This window comes from Astatotilapia calliptera, chromosome 6 (genome assembly GCF_900246225.1).
Source record: "Astatotilapia calliptera chromosome 6, fAstCal1.2, whole genome shotgun sequence".
NCBI lineage: Eukaryota > Metazoa > Chordata > Actinopteri > Cichliformes > Cichlidae > Astatotilapia > Astatotilapia calliptera.
In genome coordinates, this window is record NC_039307.1 from 793,183 (window position 1) to 818,217 (window position 25,035).

The 25,035-nt window shown below is 49.3% G+C and overlaps 4 protein-coding genes across 4 annotated transcripts; 1 reads left to right on the plus strand and 3 right to left on the minus strand.

Moving 5' to 3' along the window:
- Window positions 1–566: 566 nt before the first annotated feature.
- On the minus strand, window positions 567–3,900 carry LOC113023534 (uncharacterized protein CXorf40 homolog). Its single transcript, XM_026169613.1, has 3 exons — window positions 3,714–3,900; window positions 1,361–1,621; window positions 567–1,295 (listed from the first exon to the last, which is right to left on the minus strand). Exons 2-3 carry the CDS (start codon window positions 1,617–1,619, stop codon window positions 1,087–1,089), a joined length of 468 nt encoding a protein of 155 aa, XP_026025398.1. The 5' UTR covers window positions 1,620–1,621; window positions 3,714–3,900; the 3' UTR covers window positions 567–1,086.
- Window positions 3,901–6,246: 2,346 nt separating this feature from the next.
- Window positions 6,247–15,632, minus strand: LOC113023511 (wiskott-Aldrich syndrome protein family member 3-like). The gene is made up of 11 exons (XM_026169577.1): window positions 15,535–15,632; window positions 11,931–12,070; window positions 10,457–10,591; window positions 10,215–10,368; window positions 9,994–10,111; window positions 7,995–8,039; window positions 7,764–7,888; window positions 7,420–7,689; window positions 7,201–7,340; window positions 6,902–7,111; window positions 6,247–6,727 (listed from the first exon to the last, which is right to left on the minus strand). Exons 2-11 carry the CDS (start codon window positions 12,061–12,063, stop codon window positions 6,564–6,566), a joined length of 1,494 nt encoding a protein of 497 aa, XP_026025362.1. The 5' UTR covers window positions 12,064–12,070; window positions 15,535–15,632; the 3' UTR covers window positions 6,247–6,563.
- Window positions 15,633–16,038: 406 nt separating this feature from the next.
- Window positions 16,039–19,515, minus strand: LOC113023513 (opsin-5-like). Its single transcript, XM_026169580.1, has 6 exons — window positions 18,964–19,515; window positions 17,939–18,144; window positions 17,766–17,865; window positions 17,577–17,681; window positions 17,118–17,341; window positions 16,039–17,040 (listed from the first exon to the last, which is right to left on the minus strand). The coding sequence occupies exons 1-6, from the start codon at window positions 19,262–19,264 to the stop codon at window positions 16,561–16,563; spliced, it is 1,416 nt and encodes a 471-aa protein (XP_026025365.1). The 5' UTR covers window positions 19,265–19,515; the 3' UTR covers window positions 16,039–16,560.
- Window positions 19,511–23,868, plus strand: LOC113023510 (serum response factor-like). Its single transcript, XM_026169575.1, has 8 exons — window positions 19,511–21,050; window positions 21,586–21,855; window positions 21,939–22,131; window positions 22,322–22,486; window positions 22,586–22,693; window positions 22,768–22,950; window positions 23,022–23,101; window positions 23,397–23,868. Exons 1-8 carry the CDS (start codon window positions 20,613–20,615, stop codon window positions 23,478–23,480), a joined length of 1,521 nt encoding a protein of 506 aa, XP_026025360.1. The 5' UTR covers window positions 19,511–20,612; the 3' UTR covers window positions 23,481–23,868.
- Window positions 23,869–25,035: the final 1,167 nt, after the last annotated feature.

The following is a 25,035-nucleotide window of genomic DNA, read 5'->3' on the forward strand; positions in this document are numbered from 1 at the left end:
CCACTGAGTCGCCTGTTGTCATTTTTAAACCTTTATTGACACAGGAAGTGGCGTCACAGCCAAGAATAGAAACGCGGTGATGGAGGGACGTCCCTCAGCCCAGGAACTCTTTATCTGGATTTGCTTATGGTGACATCATCATTCGGGATGAGCTCACGTGGATGTAGCTGCTCCATCCACCGCCGCTTGTTTCATAGAGAAAAGCGCCACAGGTTGTATGAAAATCTGCAGATGGCGTGTTGACTCAGCCTGATACATGTTTAAATTATACTGTATGTGTATTGATCACTGTGGGTTTTTATAGATCTGATTGGTTAACGGGTGCTGGTTTCATACCTGCTGATAAGGTACCATGGTAACATGCAGTTACCTGGATTAGAGGTCTGTTTGTGTGTTTATCCATTTGTTTTGTTGATGGAACCATGAATTCTGCAGTTTACCATCCTCTGGTTTAGTCAAAGTCCTGACGGCTTCATGCTCTAAAACCCTCCAGTGTGACTGAATTACAACAATTCTGCACAGACTGTTTTCTAAAACAGCGAGAGAACAATGAGCAGAACAGCAAGCATAGCAAAATATTACCTTTTAATTTCAGTGTAACATACAGCCGCCTGATAACAGCACCACAGGTAGGTTATTTACACAAACACTGGACGTTTGGAAGGTGCCCTTATTAACCCACCGGCAACAGTTGCCGTTTTAACCCCCACACATCAACAAAATTAAACATACAGTCAGTAGGACAAGTCTAAGGAGTGAAATGCATTCACTTATTTTGCTGCGAAAAATCTGGGATTAGACGGGTTCCATCATTTCAAAGAAACAAAGAACTGGACAGGTTGGACTTTTATCGAGCTGCTGTGAAGCCTCTGGTGCTCCGGGATGACGGCCCCAGGAGCTCAGATCATTGGTCTGACCCCCACCCCACCCTCAGAGATGGAAGACCTCGCTCGACCCCAAAAATCAGGTGTGCTGATGACATCACAGTGACCTGATCTGAGGTCAGCGCCACCGCTGTAAAAACCAATGTACTATGACAGAGAAGTCGCTCCGGCCTCAGTGCCCGGGTAGGTTACGTATGTGTTGTCACGGGAACAGTTTTGCTGGGATCTCTATGGTCCAGAGGTCGCGACCTCCCAGAGCTCTCAGTGGGGCCTTCAGCCAGCGAGGGTTGGACAGGTTAGTCAGGTGCTTCTCCTGCAGACCAATCAGCACGGCCGACTGCTCCAGGCACTGTAGGTCCTTCCCCTGGAGGGAGGCGGGGCAAAGCCAGGTCTGGCCCACATCCACCAATCCTAAAAGAGACCACAGGGTTCGTTCAGGGATGTGTAAATGTGGCAGAGTAAATAGTGATTCTAACCTGCCACCACGCCGCGGCCGAACCGCTCCCCGGACTCCAGAAGTGCCTCAATCTGAGCGCTGTCCATCCCCAGCAGGCCGCTTAGCACCGCCCACCACTCCAACCCCTCCCAGTCACGCTGAGCCACGTGGACCGCCAGCGTCTGGTTCTCCAGTGGAGCGAGCAGCGGCCTCCAGCGGCTCTCCACCGTCTTTACCCCGTCCAGAACCAGGCCGGCATACGGCTGCCGGAACAACAGGCACGGCACCTGCACCGCCATGTCTGCAAAACAAGCGCACCCAAACAGGACGCACTTTTCAGAGGTATGAAACATTTTCAGGGTTTTTTTTAGCCCCTTTTGCATTAGTGCCTGCTCGACTCGCCACAACTCGACTACACTGGGTTTCCACTATAACCAATACCATCTAATATGGGTGCTCGTTGTTATAGCAACGTGTAATCTTAATTAAAATGTGACATGAATGCGGGGGCTGTTTGTCAGATTCCGGGAGCATGGCGTTGTTTCTTGGAGCAAACCGTCCTAGTGTACATTCCTGCGGTCACACAATAATTCCAGCAGAAATTTAAGTAGATAGGACGGGTTGCCACTTAATTTTGTGTTGTGCACATGCGCAGAAACAACAGGTAGGATGGTTTGTGAGGTTGGATGGATTCCCAGAACACATTTCTCTCGTTTTTTTGTGAAGTAGATGTTCTCATGACCCATCCAGTGACACCACTGACCAGCCAATCAGTGGCATGCTGTCCGATGATGTAATAGTTTAATACCTGCTCGGATCGCTTGGAACCCGTCCGAGCAGGTACTAAAACAGTACCAGGAACTAGTGATGTGACGTTCTGTATCGAGGCTTCAAATCTTGTGTCGCGTAATGGAGGGGGCGTTTCCCCGATACGCGTATCGAGGCTTGCTTCATTGATGGGAGGAGCTGAAAATGATGACGTCCGAAGCCTCGCTGCCCAGCTGTACCACGTGACTGGTTCAGGAAGTGGTTCGAACTTTGCCGCGAGCTATGACAGCGATATAAACCCCTCAGACCCCATTCAAAATGTGGGTGTTTGATGGAGGCAGGGTACACCCTGGACAGGTCGCCAGTCTGTCACAGAGCTAACACATAGGGACAGACAACCATTCACACTCACATTCACTCACACATTCACACCTAGTGGCAATTTGGATTATCCAATTAACCTATCCCCACAAGCTGCATGTCTTTGGACGGTGGGAGGAAGCCGGAGTACCCGGAGAGAACCCACGCAAACACGGGGAGAACATGCAAACTCCACACAGAAAGACCCCGGCCTGATGGTGGAATTGAACTCGGGACCTTCTTGCTGTGCGGCAACAGTGCTAACCACCGTGCCACCGTGCTGCCTACAAATTTCTACAGAAGATGTATTTTCATAATACTGATGGTGCAATACAATTTATGTTAAGCTGTCTTGACTTTTGTACAAGGTGAAGTGTTTGCTATGTGCCAGGGAGCTGGGCTATAACAACAACACCTCATCCATGCTTAGGCACTACAGAGCTTTGCATGAGAATAAGAGGAACACCGATTGTGGAGCAAGACCAGGTGAGCCATCAAATGCAATGATAATATAGCATGCTGTAATGTTACTAAATGATATAACAATATTATACAACTGTAATAAGTTACGTGTGTGATATTTATATTTGTGCTTTGTTTTTATTGATTGAGGACTCTCAGCCATTTAGCATTGTGGAGGAGAAAGGATTTAAAAGATTTGTTAAATCATTAAATCCTAGCTATGCTCTCCCCACTAGAAAGGTCACAAGAGCAGTGAAAATTTAGTTTTTACAGAAGAAAATGTGAACAGGCAGGACTGAGGCCTCAGTGTGTAGCTGTCCATACCTCAACGTTACAAAAGCACAACTACTGTCCACACCCCAACCACACCTCACCTCACAGTAAATGATCGTTCCCATACTGCCAGTATAAATATACACAGTATACTGCATCACTACAATATACATGTTTTACACACTCCTTTTGTTGTTGACATTTACAGGCTGTGTGCAAAAGGCCACACTCTTCAAATTCTTGCCAACTAATATTTTACGTCCAGTAGGTGTCCTGCTAGAGCAAATGAAGCTTCAAGAAGCTTTGCACTGGAGTGAACCAACTGGATGAAAAGCTTCAGTGCTTCATGAAGCTTCATCTGCCCATCACTACCAGGAACTGTGACCGAATGTAAAACCCTGAAAGCCGAGCAGCTACAAATGGAAAAGGGGCTGCAGTGCAACGTGAGGCGGTACCGGACTGTAACCGGAGCTGAGCCGCTTGTTCCGCCTTCACCACAAAGGTCTCTCCGTACAGGAGCAGAGACTCACTCGAGCAGGAAGCCGCTGGTTAGCAGAGAGTTGGCTCTCGGAGCTTCTTCCCGGCTGTGTGTGTGTTTGTCGGTGACGGCGTGACCTTTAACCCGGCGGTACTCAAACAGAAATGCCGCTCCGCTCCCGCTGATTTTTCTCACTTCCGCTCTGGCGGCTGCTCTTCTTCTCTGTGGGAAATAACTGCAGTACTGGACTCTCCTGCCCCCACAGGAAGAACTGAGACGAGTATATAAATGGATGAATGTAAATTTGACTCTTCCTCATTATCAAAGCTTTGTATCAAAACTTTATTTAACAGTACAAAAACATTCCTCTGTCTCGATGCATGCCCGATGATCCAGGTAAGGCTGAAATGACGGAGCAGATCCACCACTGAAAACTCGGCGTCCAGGTGAACAGAATTAAAAGTGTGAAAAGGTGTACACTGCACCCGTTTTAAACAACAACACACCTGATGTCATCATCAGGCTGAAACCAGCGTCGCTCGCTGTAACGATGACTTCAGCAGAAACTGTGGGCGTGTTCCTCACTGAGATACGTGACCATGATCGGAGCTGTTCCACCTCTCCAAACTCCATGGAAAGGAGCTTTAGTGCTCCCTTTAGAGTAGGATACACCAAAGCATCCTTGATGAAAGGAGAGGAGAAAACGCCATCCCATCCGACCATTCATGAAAAACATAACCAAAGCAGAGCAGATCATGTAAACGTTCATCATAACGTTCCATTTTCCATTTCAGCCATAAGGTGCTGATGTATTTCTAGTTTTTATCAGCAGCTGAACCCTGAACGTCACACTGCTGGAATACAAACTACTTCCTGTTGAGTGGTTCCTGCATGAAGAGCGTTCATTAGTAATGACTTTTGTTGTGTTACAGTCTGTTTACTTCAGGTCAGCTGGGATCAGTGATGATGGAGGAATTTTACAGGGAACGACCTCCACAGCAGGAAGATATAAGAACATGATATGGATTTCATTTTATAGTTGTATTGTAATTTATATACAGAAATGCAGCCAGTTGGCTTCAGTAAGAATCAGCAGAGAGAATATGTGACTCAAAAACACAGAAGAGCCTACTAACCAAAATAATGCAGTGTGAGCTCATGTTCAGGAGAATCAGTCTGATAGAAGAAATACTTCTGAGCACCGTGCAAAGGTCTCAGGATTAGGACTTGGGTGGAGCTCCGATTTATCCCGAGGAGAGCTGCATCATGGGGCAGGGATAGCTCAGTAGGTAGAGTGGTTGCCCCATGATCGGAAGGTCGGGGGTTCGATTCCCCTTAACAGCTACCCTGAGGTACCCCTGAGCAAGGTACCGTCCCTACACACTGCTCCCCGGGCGCCCAATGGCTGCCCACTGCTTCACTGAGTGAATGGGTTAAATGCAGAGAGCAATTTCCCCACGGGGACCAATAAAGTACAATAATAATAATAATCATTACAAACTGAACTCTGTTACTATGGTTACTGTGGCACATGCATGAATGTGTGCAGCCCTTAGTTTGAATAGCACAGGGCAATATTGAGACAATGTGACGCACTGGCAGATTTCGTGCAGTTTGCAGTAACCTGTGTGTGACAGAGTTTGAAGTGACGTTTAAAATTCTCTCCTGGGAGTGAAGCAAACACGTGCATAAGGCCCAAAGTGCTGCTGTTCACAGCTGTCAGCACAGACTCTGTTTGTCTCTGTGAGGCAGTAAATCGGACCCAAATGTTCCTCCGGCTTTAAAATTCCCGCCTCTGTGGTGAAGGATATTTACACAGGCTGTTCTCGTTCATATGACCTCCACCAAACAATAGAACACGCTGAGACAGAGGACGATGCACGTTTGTAGTTTCAACACGGCGGACATCCTCACACCGTCAAGGAGAGAGAGTGTGAGGTCGTTCCACTTCTCTTTTCCTAAGTCCTCAGCAGGAGGTGAGGAAAGGAGACAGATGTATGGTGAGGTAACACGTTCCTGCTGTATTTTACTTGCATCTATTTGAAGGAGTGAACGTAAACACAAATATTGTTATTTTATATGCAGGAAATAGGTTTAAATGTTAAACACATTTCTTCAAGTCAAAGACCGTTGAATATAATGTAATTTTTCCTTGATGCATAAAGTTAAAAGATTAAAACTAATAAAACAAGTTTTAAAAAGAGACTTTAAATATTTAATGATTGAAATAAATCACAAAAATCAACTCTTGATTTTATCTATAACTTTTGTTCTATTTTCAGTTTTTTTCACCCACATGCAGGTCACAGAAACAGCACTGCACGAACAGCCAATCACACATGGTACAGGACAGGGAGGACACGCCCCCTCTCCACAGCAGCAGGGATGATTATGCATGATGTCAGTAGTTACTATGATGTCATCACATTGCATCTCACACTGTAGAACAAGATGCATCATAACAGAAGAAATAAAAGAAATATAAAAACTAAAGCAACAAATATAAAGAATATGAAGAATAAAATATAAACAAAATAAAATGTAAAAACAAATAAACAAAAATATTAAAAACTGAAAATGTATTTTTAAAAGTTCTGATAAATTGAAAATGATGACATTTGATGTCCAAGCAGCAAAGTGATACATAAATCCAGGTCAACTTTTGTTTCATCACGAACACAGACGGTCGGCGTCCTGAGGGGGGCGCTGTGCCAAGGGTTCATTTTCTGAGTAACGTCTGTTAAACCTGCTGCTGTCAATAAAGTTTCTGCGTGTCACCATCAGCAGGTTCATAAAACACCATTGGATGCCACGCTGACTCATTAACATCAAACAGGAAAACAAGAAAGAAGTTTTGGCTCTCTGACGAGTCACTTCCTGTCTGGCGCACTCTTCCTCCTCCTTAGTCGGACCACTCCTGGTCCTCAGGCTCAGACTCCTCTTCTGATTCGCTGTATTCCACGGCAATACGTCGTGACAAGATGGTGGCAACGTCGTTTCCTGTCGGCTCTCGTTTCTTGGCCTCTTCCTGCTCGCGCTGCTCCTGAACCTTCCTCAGCTGGATCCCTGCAGACACGAGACATTGCATCAACACGCAGGACCACACCAATCCACACCAGATCACACACACATCTGTCGGACCACACCCACCAGGTCACCCTGGCCACACCCGCCCACACCAGACGAGCATCACCCAGTGACCACCTCTATAATCTGTGAACTGTCTGCGTCCTGACTGACCTCTGCGGATAGCGGCGAGGAGGTCACTGCGGGCGTCATTCATTGGCACGTTCAGTCCTGCGGCTAGCTTCCTGCCATCCGCCGCCGGGGGCACCGGGGGCGCAGCAGCAGAGGAGGGAGCTTGGCTGCTAGGACGGGAGGGGATGTAGTTAGCTGGGGGTAGTGGTGGAGGGGAGGGGCTATAGGGGTGGGGCTGGGCAGCAGTGCCACCTGTGGATAGAAAAGAGCAGGAGCTCCTGATTTCACGTGGACATGCAAAAGCGCCATCAGAAACCAAAAAATAGCTGGGTGCTTGTTACCTTGGTTACCAGGCACAGCTGCAGGGTGCAATGGTGTTGCCATAGCAGCAATGTGGATGGAGCTGTTTGGAAACACCACCTGTCCTGCTGATGGCATGAGAGGTGGAGGCGGCGGAGGGGCCGGAGGGATTTGATGATCACTGAGGAGGGATGGAGGTTAAAGGTCAAACATGTATATGTGCATAATGATAGTGATTATAATTTGAAGTGTGTGTTTACTTGGCTTCCTTTGCCATGTTGGAACGTGCTCCGTTCTGATTGGCTGGACCAGTGAGCAGCTGTGGGCGATGCTGATGCTGATGCGGCTGGTTGCGGCCCAGAGAGTGCTGGCGAGCGGTTGCCGCGGATACTGCGGAGGTGGGTCTGAGGGCACGGTCCAATGACTGAGTTTGCCCAGACCCACTGGTCGCCATGTCAGCATGATCTTTTCTATCATGCCCATCGTGGTGAGGACTGGCCGGGAAGGAGAGGTCATCTGACATCCCTGACCTTTGGGGGAGGAGTTAAAGTTCTGATGTCAGCTTATTGGACTGGGAAGTAGGTGTGAACATGCAGGTGTTTACCTGTCGGGTGACACTGAGCCGTCAGATGTATGGTGAGGTGATGGCGTGACTCGAGCATCTGGGCGGAGCTCCTTGTCATAAGCCATCAGGTTCCACTCCTGCCGCCGGTTTCGCGCTTTCCGGACCTTCCCAAGAGAAACAGTAATGACAAGTAATGAGATTTAATGAAAGTTCACAAACTTATCAAAACATGCGACTTAACAAGTTTTAACCAAACACAAATTACTTCACCTTCTTCACCTCCCGCCCTGAGGACTCCTCCACATGTCTCTGCTCCTAGAAATAAATGACCAGTTAAAGCAGCACCTTATTTTCACATACATGGATGGATGATCGTGGTTGGATGCATGGATGATGGATGGATGATCATGGTTGGATGCATGGATGATCGTGGTTGGATGCATGGATAGATGGATGATCGTGGTTGGATGCGTGGATAGATGGATGGAAGATCGTGGTTGGATGCGTGGATAGATGGATGTCGTGGTTGGATGCATGGATAGATGGATGGATGATTGTGGTTGGATGCATGGATAGATGGATGGATGATCGTGGTTGGATGCGTGGATAGATGGATGATCGTGGTTGGATGCGTGGATAGATGGATGATCGTGGTTGGATGCGTGGCTAGATGGATGGATGATCGTGGTTGGGCGCGTGGATAGATGGATGGATGATCGTGGTTGGGTGCGTGGCTAGATGGATGGATGATCGTGGTTGGATGCGTGGATGGATGGATGATTGTGGTTGGATGCATGGATAGATGGATGGATGATCGTGGTTGGATGCGTGGATAGATGGATTATCGTGGTTGGATGCGTGGATAGATGGATGATCGTGGTTGGGTGCGTGGCTAGATGGATGGATGATCGTGGTTGGATGCGTGGATAGATGGATGGATGATCGTGGTTGGATGCGTGGATAGATGGATGGATGATCGTGGTTGGATGCGTGGATAGATGGATGGATGATCGTGGTTGGATGCGTGGATAGATGGATGGATGATCGTGGTTGGATGCGTGGATAGATGGATGGATGATCGTGGTTGGATGCGTGGATAGATGGATGATCGTGGTTGGATGCGTGGATAGATGGATGGATGATCGTGGTTGGATGCGTGGATAGATGGATGATCGTGGTTGGATGCGTGGATAGATGGATGATCGTGGTTGGATGCGTGGATAGATGGATGATCGTGGTTGGATGCGTGGATAGATGGATGATCGTGGTTGGATGCGTGGATAGATGGATGGATGATCGTGGTTGGATGCGTGGATAGATGGGATGATCGTGGTTGGATGCGTGGATAGATGGATGGTTGGATGCGTGGATAGATGGATGATCGTGGTTGGATGCGTGGATAGATGGATGGATGATCGTGGTTGGATGCGTGGATAGATGGATGATCGTGGTTGGATGCGTGGATAGATGGATGATCGTGGTTGGATGCGTGGATAGATGGATGATCGTGGTTGGATGCGTGGATAGATGGATGATCGTGGTTGGATGCGTGGATAGATGGATGATCGTGGTTGGATGCGTGGATAGATGGATGATCGTGGTTGGATGCGTGGATAGATGGATGATCGTGGTTGGATGCGTGGATAGATGGATGATCGTGGTTGGATGCGTGGATAGATGGATGATCGTGGTTGGATGCGTGGATAGATGGATGGATGATCGTGGTTGGATGCGTGGATAGATGGATGATCGTGGTTGGATGCGTGGATAGATGGATGGATGATCGTGGTTGGATGCGTGGATAGATGGATGATCGTGGTTGGATGCGTGGATAGATGGATGATCATGGTTGGATGCGTGGATAGATGGATGATCGTGGTTGGATGCGTGGATAGATGGATGATCGTGGTTGGATGCGTGGATAGATGGATGATCGTGGTTGGATGCGTGGATAGATGGATGATCGTGGTTGGATGCGTGGATAGATGGATGATCATGGTTGGATGCGTGGATAGATGGATGATCATGGTTGGATGCGTGGATAGATGGATGATCATGGTTGGATGCGTGGATAGATGGATGATCATGGTTGGATGCGTGGATAGATGGATGATCATGGTTGGATGCGTGGATAGATGGATGATCGTGGTTGGATGCGTGGATAGATGGATGATCGTGGTTGGATGCGTGGATAGATGGATGATCATGGTTGGATGCGTGGATAGATGGATGATCGTGGTTGGATGCGTGGATAGATGGATGGATGAACCTTCTGCCGTCTCTTCTCCTTGCGTTTGTTCTCGGTGGCCTGCAGCATCTTTTCCTTCCACAGGTTGAAGAAGTACGATGGGTCGGTGTAGAACTTCAGACCAGCCTTCTTGTCGTCCCTGCAGACACAACAACAAAAACTCTGAGTTTAAATTACCTGCAAGTAATTTAAACTCTTCCGCCTACAACCTGCAGGACATTGTGGGCGGAGTTTAAACTAACCTGTAGGCTGTCAGGATGTTGAGGGGTGGTGGCTTGTCACAGCGTTGGTACATCTCCAGCGCTGGATTAGGGATGGAGCTCCGTGACACCACCTGCTGGTCCTGAATGGTACTGCTTCTAAAAGCTTTCCGCATATTGATGTCCTGCAGCGAGACTGGAAGCACACGGAAGAGATACAGAATCTATAAACAGGTGGAGGCGCTGGATGGTCACATGATCTGAGGGCAGTGATTCTCACCAACCTTCCTCCACGGTGGAATCCAGCTGAGTGACCTTCACAGCCAGCAGGTCCACTCTCTCCTGCAGGCTGTTCATTCTCAGGTAGAAGCTGTTAGCCTCTGTGAACAGCTCGCCAAAAATGTCCTCCGCATGGCGACCTGCATGCCATCATCAGGAAGTAAGACATGTTATTACTACGCCGTGGACCGAGTGAGCTCACACAGACTTCTATCCACAGAAAACGACCCTAATTCAAATTCAAATTCAAATTTTATTTGTCACGTACACAGTCATACACAGTACGATATGTAGTGAAATGCTTGGACAACTGCTCGTGACCTAAAGAAAACAAAAAAGGAAAAGGCTATGAATAAGATAGGAAATAAATATGAAAAATTAAAAAGGGTAAATTTAACTAGGAAGGAATAAAATATAAATTAAGGTTAAAAATGAAATAACTGTACAACACAAATTAGAATGAAGGGTAAATTTAACTGGGAAGAATAAGATAAAATATATAAATTAAAGTTGAAAATAAAATAACTGTACAACAAAATACACAATATAGAACTATATAAGAATGTATGAAGAAATATAAATAAATATATACACAATAACAGCAGCTGTACAAGTATTAACCGGAAATGAAGAATATAGTGACCAGTGTTGTGCAAAACCAAAGTCCAGAAAGTCCAGTGTGTGTGTAAGAACCATATGTGTGGGTCAGTACTGTGTGGTGGTGTGATTGAGAGACCGTATCGCCTGCGGGAAGAAGCTCCTCCTCAGTCTCTCTGTGTTGGTCTAAAGGTCAATTCTAACGAGCGACCGGGAGCTGTTCCTGCACCCATGCTCCCGTTAAGCAGAGCCACTCATAATGATTACGGCTTTGATTTTAATCTGATTTTATGAAGTTGAGCTCAGTTTTCTGGGAACACAAACATTCACCACGAGCTTCTGTCAGTGACAGGATGAATGTGTACACCTGCACACAGGTAACGCTCACACACAACTGACAGTCAAGGTTTTGAGAGGAGGTGTTTGTGTGTGTTTGGACTCCCACACCTGGGCTGTAGGCGGAGCTTCACTCCACGTATTTTTAGCATGTGATGAGAGCGATTCCTGCTTCAGTATGACCACAAAAATAAACTTCCTGTTTTATTCAGTCAGACTGAGACCAGAGGAGTCCTCTCCTACTGGGTCTCAGAGATCTACTGCCATCTTTATTTACAGTCTGTGATACTGGGTTCTCTGTTTTTACCTGGCTGCACTAAGCTGATTGGTTAGCTGTGGCTTAGGTTACTAACAGAAGCAAAATGAACAGAAAAGGTTTGAGCATCGATGGTGTCTCACTGCAGGAATGATCTCATCACATGATTTGCATTGAATAAACTTTATTAAACTGTAAATGCAGAGTGCATGGAGGTTAGCTGAAGCATCGGAAACCTTCAGCTCGTCCCCTCATCGAGAACCAGAGTTACAACGATAACCGAAACTTACTGAGTCCTCCCAGCTGTTTGATGACCGCAGCCAGCGTGCTGTTGGTGACGCACTCCAGCTCACTGGCGACCCCATCAGGCAGAGAGCCGCGGCACAGGTACCGAGGCTCGATGATTCGCTTCACCAGCGGCATGGCTCACCTGGAGACAGAGAGACGGATCACTTCCTGTTTCTCTCTCATTTAAACGCTGACGCTCCTTTGAAAAACTAGTTCATGCATTTATTACTTCCAGGCTGGACGACTGTAATTCATTATTATCTGGAAGTCCTAAAAACTCCCTGAAAAGCCTTCAGCTGATCCAAAATGCTGCAGCAAGAGTCCTGACAGGGACTAGAAAGAGAGAGCAGATTTCTCCTGTTTTGGCTTCCCTTCACTGGATTAAATAATCAGGCCCCATCTGATCTTAATGACCTTGTAGTACCATGTCACCCTATTAGAGCACTTCGCTCTCGCTCTGCAGGCCTACTTGTTGTTCCTAGAGTATTTAAAAGTAGAATGGGAGGCAGAGCCTTCAGTTTTCAGGCCCCTCTTCTGTGGAACCAGCTTCCAGTTTGGATTCAGGAGACAGACACTATCTCTACTTTCAAGATTAGGCTTCAAACTTTCCTTTTTGCTAAAGCATATAGTTAGGGCTGGACCAGGTGACCCTGAATCCTCCCTTAGTTATGCTGCAATAGACGTAGGCTGCCGGGGATTCCCATGATGCACTGGGTGTTTCTTCTTCACTCACTATGTGTTAACAGACCTCTCTGCATTGAATCATATCTGTTATTAATCTCTGTCTCTCTTCCACAGCATGTCTTTATCCTGTCTTCCTTCTCTCACCAAAACTGGCCGCATGTTTACATGTTGACACAGTTTCTTCCCCCAGGTCGTCAGACTCCTGAACACTCAGTGACTGGAATGACACACACACCTTCGCACATGTTACTACCAAGCACTTATCTGCAGTATCTCACACACATCTATAGACACCAAGTTACTTTTTGCACAACGATCAGTATTTTGCACATTTCTTGTCTTGTATCTGTCTTGTCTCGTTTTGTTGCACTTTAAGTCCTGTGTTCATCAGTTATATGTCATATGTAACACCAGGGTGTCGGAGGAACACTGTCTCGTTCCACTCTGCACTGTACCACTGCACATGGTTGGAATGACAATAAGAGCCACTTGACTTTAACAGTTCCTCTTAGGATCCAACATCATTTAAGATAAATCACAACAGCGCAGCCTCAAAAACTGTTTGATGCTTCCAACCAAAACAACACAAAACACATATAAGGTACACATAAGGTAACAAACACAGGGCGCCGTATGATTGTGGAGTTTTACTATGAGTCTTTACAGTATGAAGCAGCTTGAGGTGACTATTGTTAGGATTTAATGCTCTATAAATAAAATGAATTCAATCAACTTCAGACTCTGCTGATAAATACTGATCAAAACTATGAGATCAGATCAAATCAGTGAGTTCCTACTAAAGCTGGGCAACCACTGCGATTTTTTCAGTAGCGTTATTCAGCTCCTGCTCAAACTATACAATTGACTCGCAGGGGTTAGAAGTTGGTAGGTCACGATGCAGGTCTATACGGCCTGACGCTCTGATGCGACCTGAGTGCTCACACTGTGCGTCCATAACATGAAGGTAATCTGTGATTGAGCAGCAACGTAAATCCAACCATTTTCACGGTTGTTGTGGTCGTGATGATTTTGTGAGGCCACATGGAAAAGGCTCGGATGAGCGAAAGTTCTACAAGTGCCTCCATCGCTTGTGTCCAGATCACACGCTGCACTGCTGTGCTTCTCAAGGTTCAAGGTTCAAGGTTCTTTATTTGTCACATGCATAGTTATACAAGTATAACACACAGTTAAATGTAGCCTGACACGCTCCTCGACATGTGCAAAAAAATTGGGGGGGGGGGGGGGGGGGGGGTGTAGAGGAAAAACATTATATACACACATATATATATATACATACATATAGTATATACACTGGGTGAATGTGCAGTAGTAGCAGCAAGCAGGTGAATTCTGTACATTAATATGAATAGACATCTGACTATTTTACAGGATAGACAATATAAACATATTTAAAATTAAAGGAATTGAAATGTACATTGTGCCTTGGTTTAGTGTCTGGAAGAGTCCTGTCTCAGTCAATTATAGATGATGTGAGAGGGCGGGTGTGTGTGTTTAGGGCACGGATGGCTTGGGGATAGAAGCTCCTCTTGAGTCTCTCTGTCCTTGCCCGTCTTTTTCACCGACGTTTATGTGTTTGCGCGTGCGCAGTGTGAGAAGCTGCGGTGACACCCTCACGACGGTCGTGAGGTGATGATTGGGAGCTGGTCGTGAGGTGTTAATCGCATCTCGTTAACCCACGTATACTACATGACGCACGATGAAGGCCAAAATCGGGCCGATCACCAAAACGGTCGCACGACTCAAAAATCGTCTCAAAATGGGCCAAAAATCGCAGAGTGTGAGCCCAGCTAGTACAGCAGCTCCTCTCATGTACAACAACAGGTGATTACAGTCATGCACCATGACATCACTGCCTGACCTCTGACCCCCAGCTGTGCTGAGTTCTCACCGGGAAACTGCTCAGATTACACCTTCATCACCCTCATCATCATCCTCAGTAACCGACAGTGATTGATTGGCTGCCGGTCCTCAGTGGTGCAGAGGAATCTGTGTGTGTGTGTGTGTGTGTGTGTGTGTGTGTGTGTGTGTGTGTGTGTGTGTGTGAATGCTATCTCAGAGGCAGCGCCATGGAAACAGCACATTATGCTCTGCTGCCCACAGACAGCACCATGGTTACTGTTGCTAGGAGACAGTGGGAGGTCGTGCATCCCTTCACACAGCCATGAATAGAATGTAATCAGATTACTGTAACTACCATCTGCTGTTTCTAAAGCTGTACGATAGATACCTGTTAATCAGTGACAGCCAATCAGAGTCCTTCCTGGATTGTCTGTTACTACAGACTGATGTCATTTAACTGCTCCAACAGCACAAACACAGTCCAGAGGTCCAGTTCAGGTGAAGCTATCTGTCAGTCAGAGAGGCCACGCCCCTAATGATGCAAACTTGAAGCTTTAATTTTAACAGTTGAGTTATAAAAACATCCTCGTGTGTGTGTGTGTGTGTGTGTGCGTGTGTGCGCGCGCGCGGTTCCTCCAGCCTCGAGTCTGGACTACACTTCCCAGGAGTCCACTCAGGCGAGAGTGATGTCAATTTCATCATCAGCTGATCTACTCCAGAACTCCTGTCGGAGAACCACGTGACCCACAGAACCCCCTGCTGTCTGCAGATATCTCAAGACTCATGACGTCATGTCTCACAGGTGCACTTGCAGTTACGCGCACACTTGCAGAAATGAGTGCGTGACCAAATGCAGTGTGTGTGTGTGCTGATCAATAGCCGATGACGTCAGGGTCGGATATTATCACCATCATCTTCCTCAAAAACAGACGGTGTTTGATTGGCTCCTATCGTCAGTAGCGTGGATAGTGTGTTTGTGTGTGCGTGTCAGAGAGACCCTCACCCACGCGGATCGATCATGGTAACGCTTTCAAACCGATAGGACGGATCGATCAGACTCACCGGGCTCTGGCGGTTCCACTCCGGTTCGTTCCACTGAAGCTGCCTCGTCACAGAGCAGCGCGCGGCGGACTCCTCATCCTCCTCCGACCGGGATGAAGGCTGGAGAGGCGGGGGCGGGGCTGGACCCGGCTTCTGTCCGCAGTCACGGAGCTGCAGCGCCGCCTGCTGACTGCGCGCTGTGACACGTTTACCACAAATCCGCGTGAACGTGCACACCTGCGCACGGAGGTAACGAGCTTGTGTGTGTGTGTGTTTGATTTTTGCTGCAGACTCACACTGAAGCCTGGACTGTGATTAGCGGTCAGACTGAGGCTGATCATGTGACAGCCTCATCTCGGCCCCCTCCCACACAGCCTTAATTGGTCAGTTCATTCTGACCAGCAGTCGGGAGACGTGTGTCCGAACTCTGAGTGCTCTTTGACTCCACAGGAAGCACACCCACCCACACCCGCCTACCATCATCCAGCAGGTATGCAGCTGCTCTGTGTGAGCTCATGCTCCTGTGAGTCTCCATCAGAGGAGCCGTAGATGATCGCTTTGTCCTCCACCTGTGGAGGCTCTCTGAGCTGAACTCTCCCCTCCTTCAGCTCAGAGACCCTCAGCCTCTGTGAGAGCAGCTTTCTGCTCCCGTCATCACACTACTCCACCCCATTGAGACGACTCCAGCTGGAGACCCACGCTCCACAGGATTCAAGCCTCAAATCATTTCCTGCGTGTCCTCTACGACTTCCTGTCCAGTGCCTGGACAGAGAACGGCCAACATTCAAAAAACGACACTTTTGTTTGCTCCTAAAAAACTTTATTGAAACATGTGACTCAATCAAATTCACACTGAGTGGTTATCAAAACTGAGACTTTATATAAAACATCATCAGGGTTTTATGGGCTCTTCCTCTCCTCGTGGTCACACACAGGTGTCTAACGCTAACCTCCACTCCTCGCTCACCAAACAGAACGGTGCGAGCACTCGATGGGGCGGAGTCTCTATAGACCAGACTTAACGAGGATCGATATTTCAGTCGTCCATCAGAGTCTCTCGCATTCAAAGCCAGAACTGGTCTCAGAGGGGCGGGGCATGTCGATGTAGAACACCTCCTTGTTGACGGGTGGCGGCGTGGATGGCGGACTCACTGCCCCCGAGTCCTGGGTCAGGGCCTCGTGGGGATGGTTCACTAACGAGTACTTCTTTTCAGGCCGGCTCAGATGAACTTTGAATCTGGCCCCGCCTCCTGTGGCAAGACGACCATCAACCTTGGGTTTGAAACGCTTCAGCTTGACGGTGTCTTTGGCGTCACGCGTGCACGGCAGCAGGACCGCCACGTCTTTGCGGAATTTGGAGCTGAGACCAAAGTAGATGAGCGGGTTGTAGAAACTGGCAGATTTGGCAAAGAGGCGGGTGAAGATGCTGGTGAGGTTGGGCACGTGGAAACCCCAGGCGGACCACATGGACACCACGGCGTACGGCGACCAGGCCAGGATAAAGGCTGTGCAGATCACTATGGAAACCTGCAGAGACAGAGAAAGTGATCGAACTTCCCGAACGGCACTCTGGTGGGCAGGAGATGACAGCGACAAACACTCACGACGGTCACGTCTCTCTCGATCTTCCGCTGGCGGTCGGTCAGGTCTCCCTCGGCCGACAGCGCGTTGCCTCGCTTCACCGTGTTGATGATGGACACGTAGCAGAACAGCATGACGAGCACGGGGATGAAGAAGCAGCACACAAAGATGGAGACGATGTAGGACTTGTAGACGCTCGAGTAGTTTGCCTTGGCCCAGTCAATCTCACAGGTCCCATAGCCGCGATCTGCACAGACGACAGACACTGTCACTAAAGGAAGGCCTTCCACTGCTCACTTCCTGTTCTATAAGGGCGCAGCGGACCCCTGACAGACCAATCAGCACGCGGCAGCAGGACACTGGTGTTTTATGGTCCCTGCTTTATCTGAGCCTCATTCACTCTAACGCACCGCCCTGGAGAGACCTGCAGCCACTTCCTGTACTGTGAGGGGGTCAGGGGTCAGAGGTCAGGGTATTCTTGCCTGTGTAGCTGCCCCAGCCGAGCAGCGGCGCCCCGGACCAGAATCCAGCTGCGATCCAGATGAGCGACAGACACACGAACACACTGGTCCTGGTGATGTGATGCGCTGAAACACACACACTCACTCAGGTGACATGGTAATAACATGTTAACACTATGATGGTGAACACCTGATGGGCGGACCTCTGACCTCGGCTTGGGTGGCATCCTTTGATGTAGCGTGTGATGCTGATCACGGTCAGCGTGTAGATGCTGCTCAGACCGAACACCAGCGTGAAGAACCCGTCCACCTGCGTGAGAACACATCACAGGTGAGCCCGTCACGTCCCACCACAGGCTGAGTCTGAGCTGGGACGTCAGTACCTGGCAGGTCCAGATGGAGGAGATGAGGTAGCCGCTGTCCTGGAAGACGTTGAAGATCTCGATGATTCCTCTGGAGTATCCGAACACGGAGATGCTGGCGTCTGAGACGGCGAGGTTATAGGTCAGGTAGTCGGTGGGCAGCAGCGAGGCTCTCTGCCTGTAGAGGACGAAGAGGACGATGCTGTTCCCGAACCAGGACATCCATCCTGGAAACACACAGGTGCATACAGGTACTTCAGTGTGTACAGTAAGTACACAGTGTACACACAGTACTACACAGGAGCAGCTGAGGGTAATCCAGCAGGTCACTACTAAGAACACTTAAAGTGCAGCTGATGTCCAGCAGACAGGTGAGAGCGACACCTGCTCTGTTACCCACAGCCAGAGAAGCTCATCAAAGCTGCTGCAGCTGAGAGTGCTGCTGTGCCCACAGCATGATCAGAGTATTGATCGCTGATCACTGACAGACTGAAGCCAAATAACATCACACAGATGCAGGACACAACGATGACACAGCACATGTGTCTGTGTGTGTGTCTGTGTGTATCTGTGTGTGTGTGTGTCTGTGAGTCTGTGTGTGTGTGTGTGTCTGTTTGTTTTTGTCTGTATGTGTGTCTGATTGTGTGTGTGTGAGTCTGTGTGTGTGTGAGTCTGTGTCTGTGTGTCTGTGAGTCTGTGTGTGTGTGTGTCTGTGTGTGTGAGTCTGTGTCTGTGTGTCTGATTGTGTGTGTGTGTGTCTGTGAGTCTGTGTGTGTGTGTGTCTGTGTGTGTGAGTCTGTGTGTCTGTTTGTTTTTGTCTGTATGTGTGTCTGATTGTGTGTGTGTGTGAATGTGTGTGAGTCTGTGTGTGTGAGTCTGTGTCTGTGTGTCTGATTGTGTGTGTGTGTGTCTGTGAGTCTGTGTCTGTGTGTCTGATTGTGTGTGTGTGTGTCTGTGTGTCTGTGAGTCTGTGTGTGTGTCTGTTTGTTTTTGTCTGTATGTGTGTCTGATTGTGTGTGTGTGTGAATGTGTGCGTGCGCGCTCACCCAGCAGCAGTAGGTAGACTCCTATGATGGTCTCCCCCTGGTCAGTCAGGGGGGGATCTCGCCCCCCTCCCAGGATGAAGCTGTGGTTCCTCCAGGGGGGGCCGCCGGCTGCAGCGCCGCTGAGCGACATGTTGCGTGTGGCGTGTAAATGGCGTGTGTTCTGCAAGTACCGCCGGACTCTGCAGCTAATCTGAGGTGAGATTACAGGCTGATCCTGGTTCAGCACTAGTGACTCCAAAGCAGCACCCAGCAGGCCCCAGCTCACTGATTGGCTGAAGGAGTGATGATGTAATAAACTCATTAAAGGATTCAGACTGATCTCTGCTGATGTATTGATCTGACTTCAGTCTGGAAAGTAACTCAGTACGTTTAGTGTACTGTGAAGTACTCCTTTGAGGTACTTTCACTTTAGTACTGAGAAATCTGGACGCTGCATGAAAACAGACATTTCATCACAGGTGACGGGGGCGGAGCCATGAACAGTCTGATGAAATCTGATGGTTTTTATTTCAATTTCTTTTTTCATGTTGTTCTTTTTCATCTTTTATTATTTCCCATGTTTGTGTTTTTTCTTTATAACTTTTCATTTTACTACTCTAGAACATCATTCAGATTTCATGTTACTGAGGTCACGGTTTGACCCCACAGTCAAAGGTCAAAGTTCAGATGGTTTAGCTCTCTCTCATTCTCTGGGCTGGAATTTTATGTATTTGAGTCTGAATAGAGAGCACCATCATGAGGACCTGAGCGCTCTCACGGGGCGTTGCATGTTATCGGGATGTTTGGTTTAGGTTGCTGAGCATGTTCTTTCAGTTTTTCCTGCCGTGGAGCAGGTCATTCCTCCATGTTCCTCGTGTCATATATAAAAGCAGGTGTAACGCTGCGACCCGACACTCGAATCTAATCTATGAAATCTTTTCACTTTTTTATTTGTGTTATTGATTATTGTCATATTGGCACAGCTGGGCTTCCACAGTCGTCCTCCTATCTCCACGTGCTGCAGCTGTTCAGGCTGGAGGTGTGCAGGAAGAAGGATGACCATATAAGGAGAGGCGGGGCCATAAAAGGAAACGCGTTCTTTATATGGAGAAAGGTGTCCCGGTCGTACAGCCCAGAACTGCGTATCATTGCGCACAAGCTTCGGTAAGTTCGCACCTGTCCGCACCAGACCATAAAGACTCCCTACCCCGACACTTCCGGTGAGAGGTAAGGCGATTCCGAGCCGCGGGGTGGCTGCAGTGGCTGTGAAGTGCCGGACTACCTGTCAGAGCGGACGGATATCTGCGGAAGCTGCCCGTCATTTCCTTATGTGGAGCGGAGTGAGCCGTGGGGGGCCGGGCCTCGCTGCTCTGTGAAAACAACTTCACAACTTTTTCTAATTTCTGATCGATCCGGATCGATTTCCTGCGGAAAGTGTGCCCGGCGGCTTCCCCTCACGGCCCGCGGGCTCCCGGAGCTTTCTAACGGACTCACCGGGCGACCTGTCGCTGTAGAGCCGCTGAGCGCTTAGCCTAGCCCCGTTAGCCACGCAGCTAGCGGTGCGGCTAGTCGACCCCGACCCGGCGCGGAGCTCCGAGCCCCGCCGAGGGTCTCTCCGGCGCACCCGGAGGATCCATCTTCCGGGCCCGGTGGGAGGGACGCTGATAAGGATGCTGGCGGGCAGCGGGGCCGAGATGGGCTCCAGAACCTTACCTGGACGCATGAGCAGCACAGACACAGCCGGACCGGAACCGGACACGGCCCGGGAGACTGGCGAGGGGGCGCCGGAGGACCGGGACTACAGCGCCGAGGGGGCGTTCAGCGGCTCCGACCAGGACTCGGACTCCGCGGAGGACGATGACACGGGGGGCCTGGGTGGGGACCGGAGGGGCGTGAAGCGGGAGAGGAGCGAGCGGGAGGTCGGGCATCAGGCGGCGCAGAGCTCCGGAGGCCTCAGCGGGGCGTACAGTGGTCTGAGGCCCGGGGCGGCGGGGGTGAAGCCCGGCAAGAAGACCCGAGGCAGGGTGAAGATCAAGATGGAGTTCATAGACAACAAGCTGCGGAGGTACACCACCTTCAGCAAGAGGAAGACCGGCATCATGAAGAAGGTGAGAGGCAGCAGGGGTCAGAGGTCAGCTGTGGGTTTACTCTGACATTGAAATTTTCACGTTTCGTCTCAATCTAAGCTTCTAAAATCCAAAAGTATATGAAAGCTTCACCTGCCACAGAGCACAGGTGTATCATCACCCTGTTCTCACCTGCAGAGCTTCACCTGGAGGCTCGGGAGCAGGTGGAGGCTAAAAAGGGTGACGTTGTACCAGCTCAGGTCTGCAGGTGTGTCTGAGCGTTCAGTAAGGTTCTTTAGGAGCGTCTCACCTGTAGACAGGTGAAGTTTGGCTGGAGCCAGCAGGGTGCAGCAGGTAGAATCAGTCAATAAAAATCAAAGTAGAATACAGTAGAGCTCAGTGAGTAAAACTCAATAAATACAGATGAGCCACTGTCTCTGCTTTCAGCTCAGTTTATCTGACAGGTGAGGTTAGTGGTACAGCATCAGTCAGCTGTTCACTCCAGGAACTGCACCATGTCTGCAGGTGTGTTTAGACCAATAGCGTGTTCACCTGTTGTACCTGCTCCCCCACCCAGGCGTACGAGCTGTCCACGCTCACAGGTACGCAGGTGTTGCTGCTTGTTGCCAGCGAGACGGGCCACGTGTACACCTTCGCCACGAGGAAGCTGCAGCCGATGATCACGTCAGAGACGGGGAAAGCTCTGATCCAGACCTGCCTGAACTCGCCAGACTCGCCGCCGCGCTCCGACCCCTCCTCCGACCAGAGGATGAGCGCCACGGGCTTCGAGGAGACCGACCTCAGCTATCAGGTGTCAGAAGCTGACGGCTGCTCCGAGGCTGCCAAGGTAGCGTCCAGGTGCTGTTACTTAAATGTCGGGATCAGCGCTTTTAGCCCCGCTCCTTAAATACAGATGTCGTGTGTCTGCAGGATCTGGTCAAACCGGCCTTCAGCCTGGCCAGCTCCTCCTCCTCCTCCACATCCTGCTCCTCTTCATCCTCAGCGTCCCTGCAGGTGCAGACCAGCGCCCCCACCTGGCAGCCGCCGTCCTCGACCGCCAATGGGACGCTGCTGAAGACATCAGCCGGGGTGGTGCTTCCTGGAGGCTTTACTTTGATGTCAGGTAGGTGGGCGGAGTCAACTGCTGACACAAGGCTCGTGTTTGTGTTGTTTCTTAGCTGGCAGGTAAAAGTAAACATTTCAATGGCCACCAGAGCACCTGCTGGTCTTTCACCTGTCCACACACTTTTGGCTTTCCTGCTGCTTTTATTCAGCTAATCTGTCTCTGGACCCACCCCTTGACCTGTCTGCAGGTGGCTCGCTGCCTCCGGGTGCACACACCATCCCCCTCAGCCAGCTGCAGGGCCAGTCTTTGGCCATCCAGGGCCCCGTGGCCCCAGGCCCCACCCCCACGCTGCATGCTCCACCCACACAGCCAGCTACGTTGCTGCGGCTTCCTGCAACCGTGTCGCTGTCAGGTCAGCACACTGCTACGCCGTCCTCCTGTCAATCGGTGCGTTTTCCTTAGCTTGCCTGCCAACAGGTGAATGTTAGCTCCGCCCTCTTTGTGTCATCAGGACCTGGAGTCTCTCAGCAGCTGCAGACAATCCAAGTACAGACCAGCAGCCAGCAGGCAACCGCCAATCACAGCAGCTCTGACATGCAGAGCCCCGCCTCCTCCACAGGTATGAACACAAAGACACGTTCCGTAACGGGTTAACGTAGCATCGCCAACCTGACCATCTTCCTCTCTCTGCAGCAAGTCTTCCCGTCTCCATCGTCTCCTCCCCTTCCTCCTCCTCTTCCTCGGTAGCAGGTCACATGATGTACCCAGGCAGTCACACGGTGATGTATGCCGCACCAACGCCCTCGCTGGGCGACGGCAGCCTCACAGTCCTCAACACCTTCTCTCCAGCAGGCCACACCCAGTCACATGACCCAGGTGACCGACTGTTAATATTTGCTGAAATGAAAACGTTTTCAGAAAAACCACAAACTCTTTTCTTCTTTCAGCCGCCGTGCCGCAGGTCTTCCTCACCTCTCTTCCTCCAGGCACCACTCAGATCCCAGTTTCTGCAGTCCAGCTGCACCCGGTACCACAACACGCCAACTGCACACCAACTGCACATGACACATTAATGACACATTCACGCACATCCCTGCAGGCGGCCGTTAACATCGAGCCAAGTCAGTTTTACTTGTAAAGCACGTTTAAAAGACATCGAGTGTCGGCAGCGTGCTGAACAGGGAGACAATGTAACCAAACACGAGATAAACGAGGTCAAAAGATTACAAAACGTTTATGTACACACAAGTATGTGAATGTTTGTAAACATGGCTGCGCTCACTGCAGTGACACTTTGTTTGTTTGTTTGTTTGTTTGTTTAGATGGTCATCAGTCAACAGAGCAGCAACAACCTGACCGAGCTGCAGGTCGTCAGTCTGGACGTCCACCAATCAAAAGACGACTGAGATGAACGCAGATGATTAGTTTCCTCCTTTGTTGCGACGGTTTGATGGACTTCGTGTTTACGTGTTTGTGTTGATCATGTAAACAAAAACATGTCGTCATCAGTTGGTACTTCCTGGAACGCCGACCCGATGTCCAGGTCAATGTAGTGATGATGTCACTCTGCCAGGCGTCTTTCATTTGAGATGAAGAAAGTGCCAAAAGTGTGCGGACGCTCGTTTGTGTGGCGGTATCGCGCGCGGTGACACACGGACAGCAGGAACACCAGGAGCATCACTTCCTGTATGGACCTTTCAAAGTAAAACCTGGATCTGTATTCTCTGAACGTTCATCTTTGATTTGCAGAAATGTGAAAATGATTTCAGTTGTTATTAAAATGTTTCATGTGAACGGCTGAGGATTAATAATCATTTCGTTCTATGGCGAGCTGACCCTCCAACAGACAGACACGACCAATACGACACACGAAGAAGAAGCAATGACGGGCAGGTAAGAGTGAGAGCAGTTAAGAAAGTGCTTCTGCTCAAATTTATAGTTTTTACACAAACAACCAATCATATTCACCCGTCAGCGGTGAAAGGATGAGGTCACATGGGGGCGGGGTGGACTTTGACGTTTGTGAAAGAAGCGATGTGGGAGTTCTTACCACAGGTGCATCCAGGATGCCGCCAGTATTTGTAAGCTAGTTTGCATTTAGCAGTGATTGGTGGACGACTGTCAGCTGACCTGGAACCTGCACAATGACATGAGTTCAGCAAAGCCAAGATTGTCTTATCCTGACATCATCATCAGGAGCAGCGGCCTGCACTACCATGTATCCAGCTACCCTACACTCTGTACCACAAAGGTGCTTCCCTTCTCACCGGGGTAAGTTGCCATGGTAACCCATGATGCGAACAGGTTAGGTTCGAGGAAGGCCTGAGGTCTGTTTCGCTGACGAGCAGCATCGATTATAACACAGCTTTATTGGCAGCACACAGATTTGCAGCAGTGTTATTGTTCTGTGCACACTAACATCTGATCCTGCTGCACAGACTGAGCCCAGGTTTGACTTCAGCAGTGAGTCTGCAGCTCGACCATCACGTGCAGCGTGTGGAACCAAAGATCTCAGATGTGGACTCATCAGCCTAAAGCACAGATGGTCTAATGTCCACTCCTTGTGTTTTTTGGTCCAAACAAATCTGTTCTGCTTGTTGCATTTCCTTAGTCGTGGTTTTTCAGCGGCTATTTGACCGTAAAGGCCTGATTCACACAGTCTCCTCTGAACATGTAGAGATGTGTCTGCTGCTGGAGCTCTGTGTGGCATTTATCTGGGCTCTGATCTGAGCTGCTGTTAACTTGTGATTTCTGAGGCTGGTGACTCGGATGAATGTGTCCTCAGCAGCAGAGGGACTCTTGGTCTTCCTTTCCTGGGGCGTCCTCATGTGAGACAGTTTCATCGTAGTCTTGATGGTTTTTGTGACTGCACTTGGGGACACATTCAAAGTTTTAGCAATTTTCCAGACTGACTGACCTTCAGTTCTTAAAGTAATGCTGGACTGTTGTTTCTCTTTACTT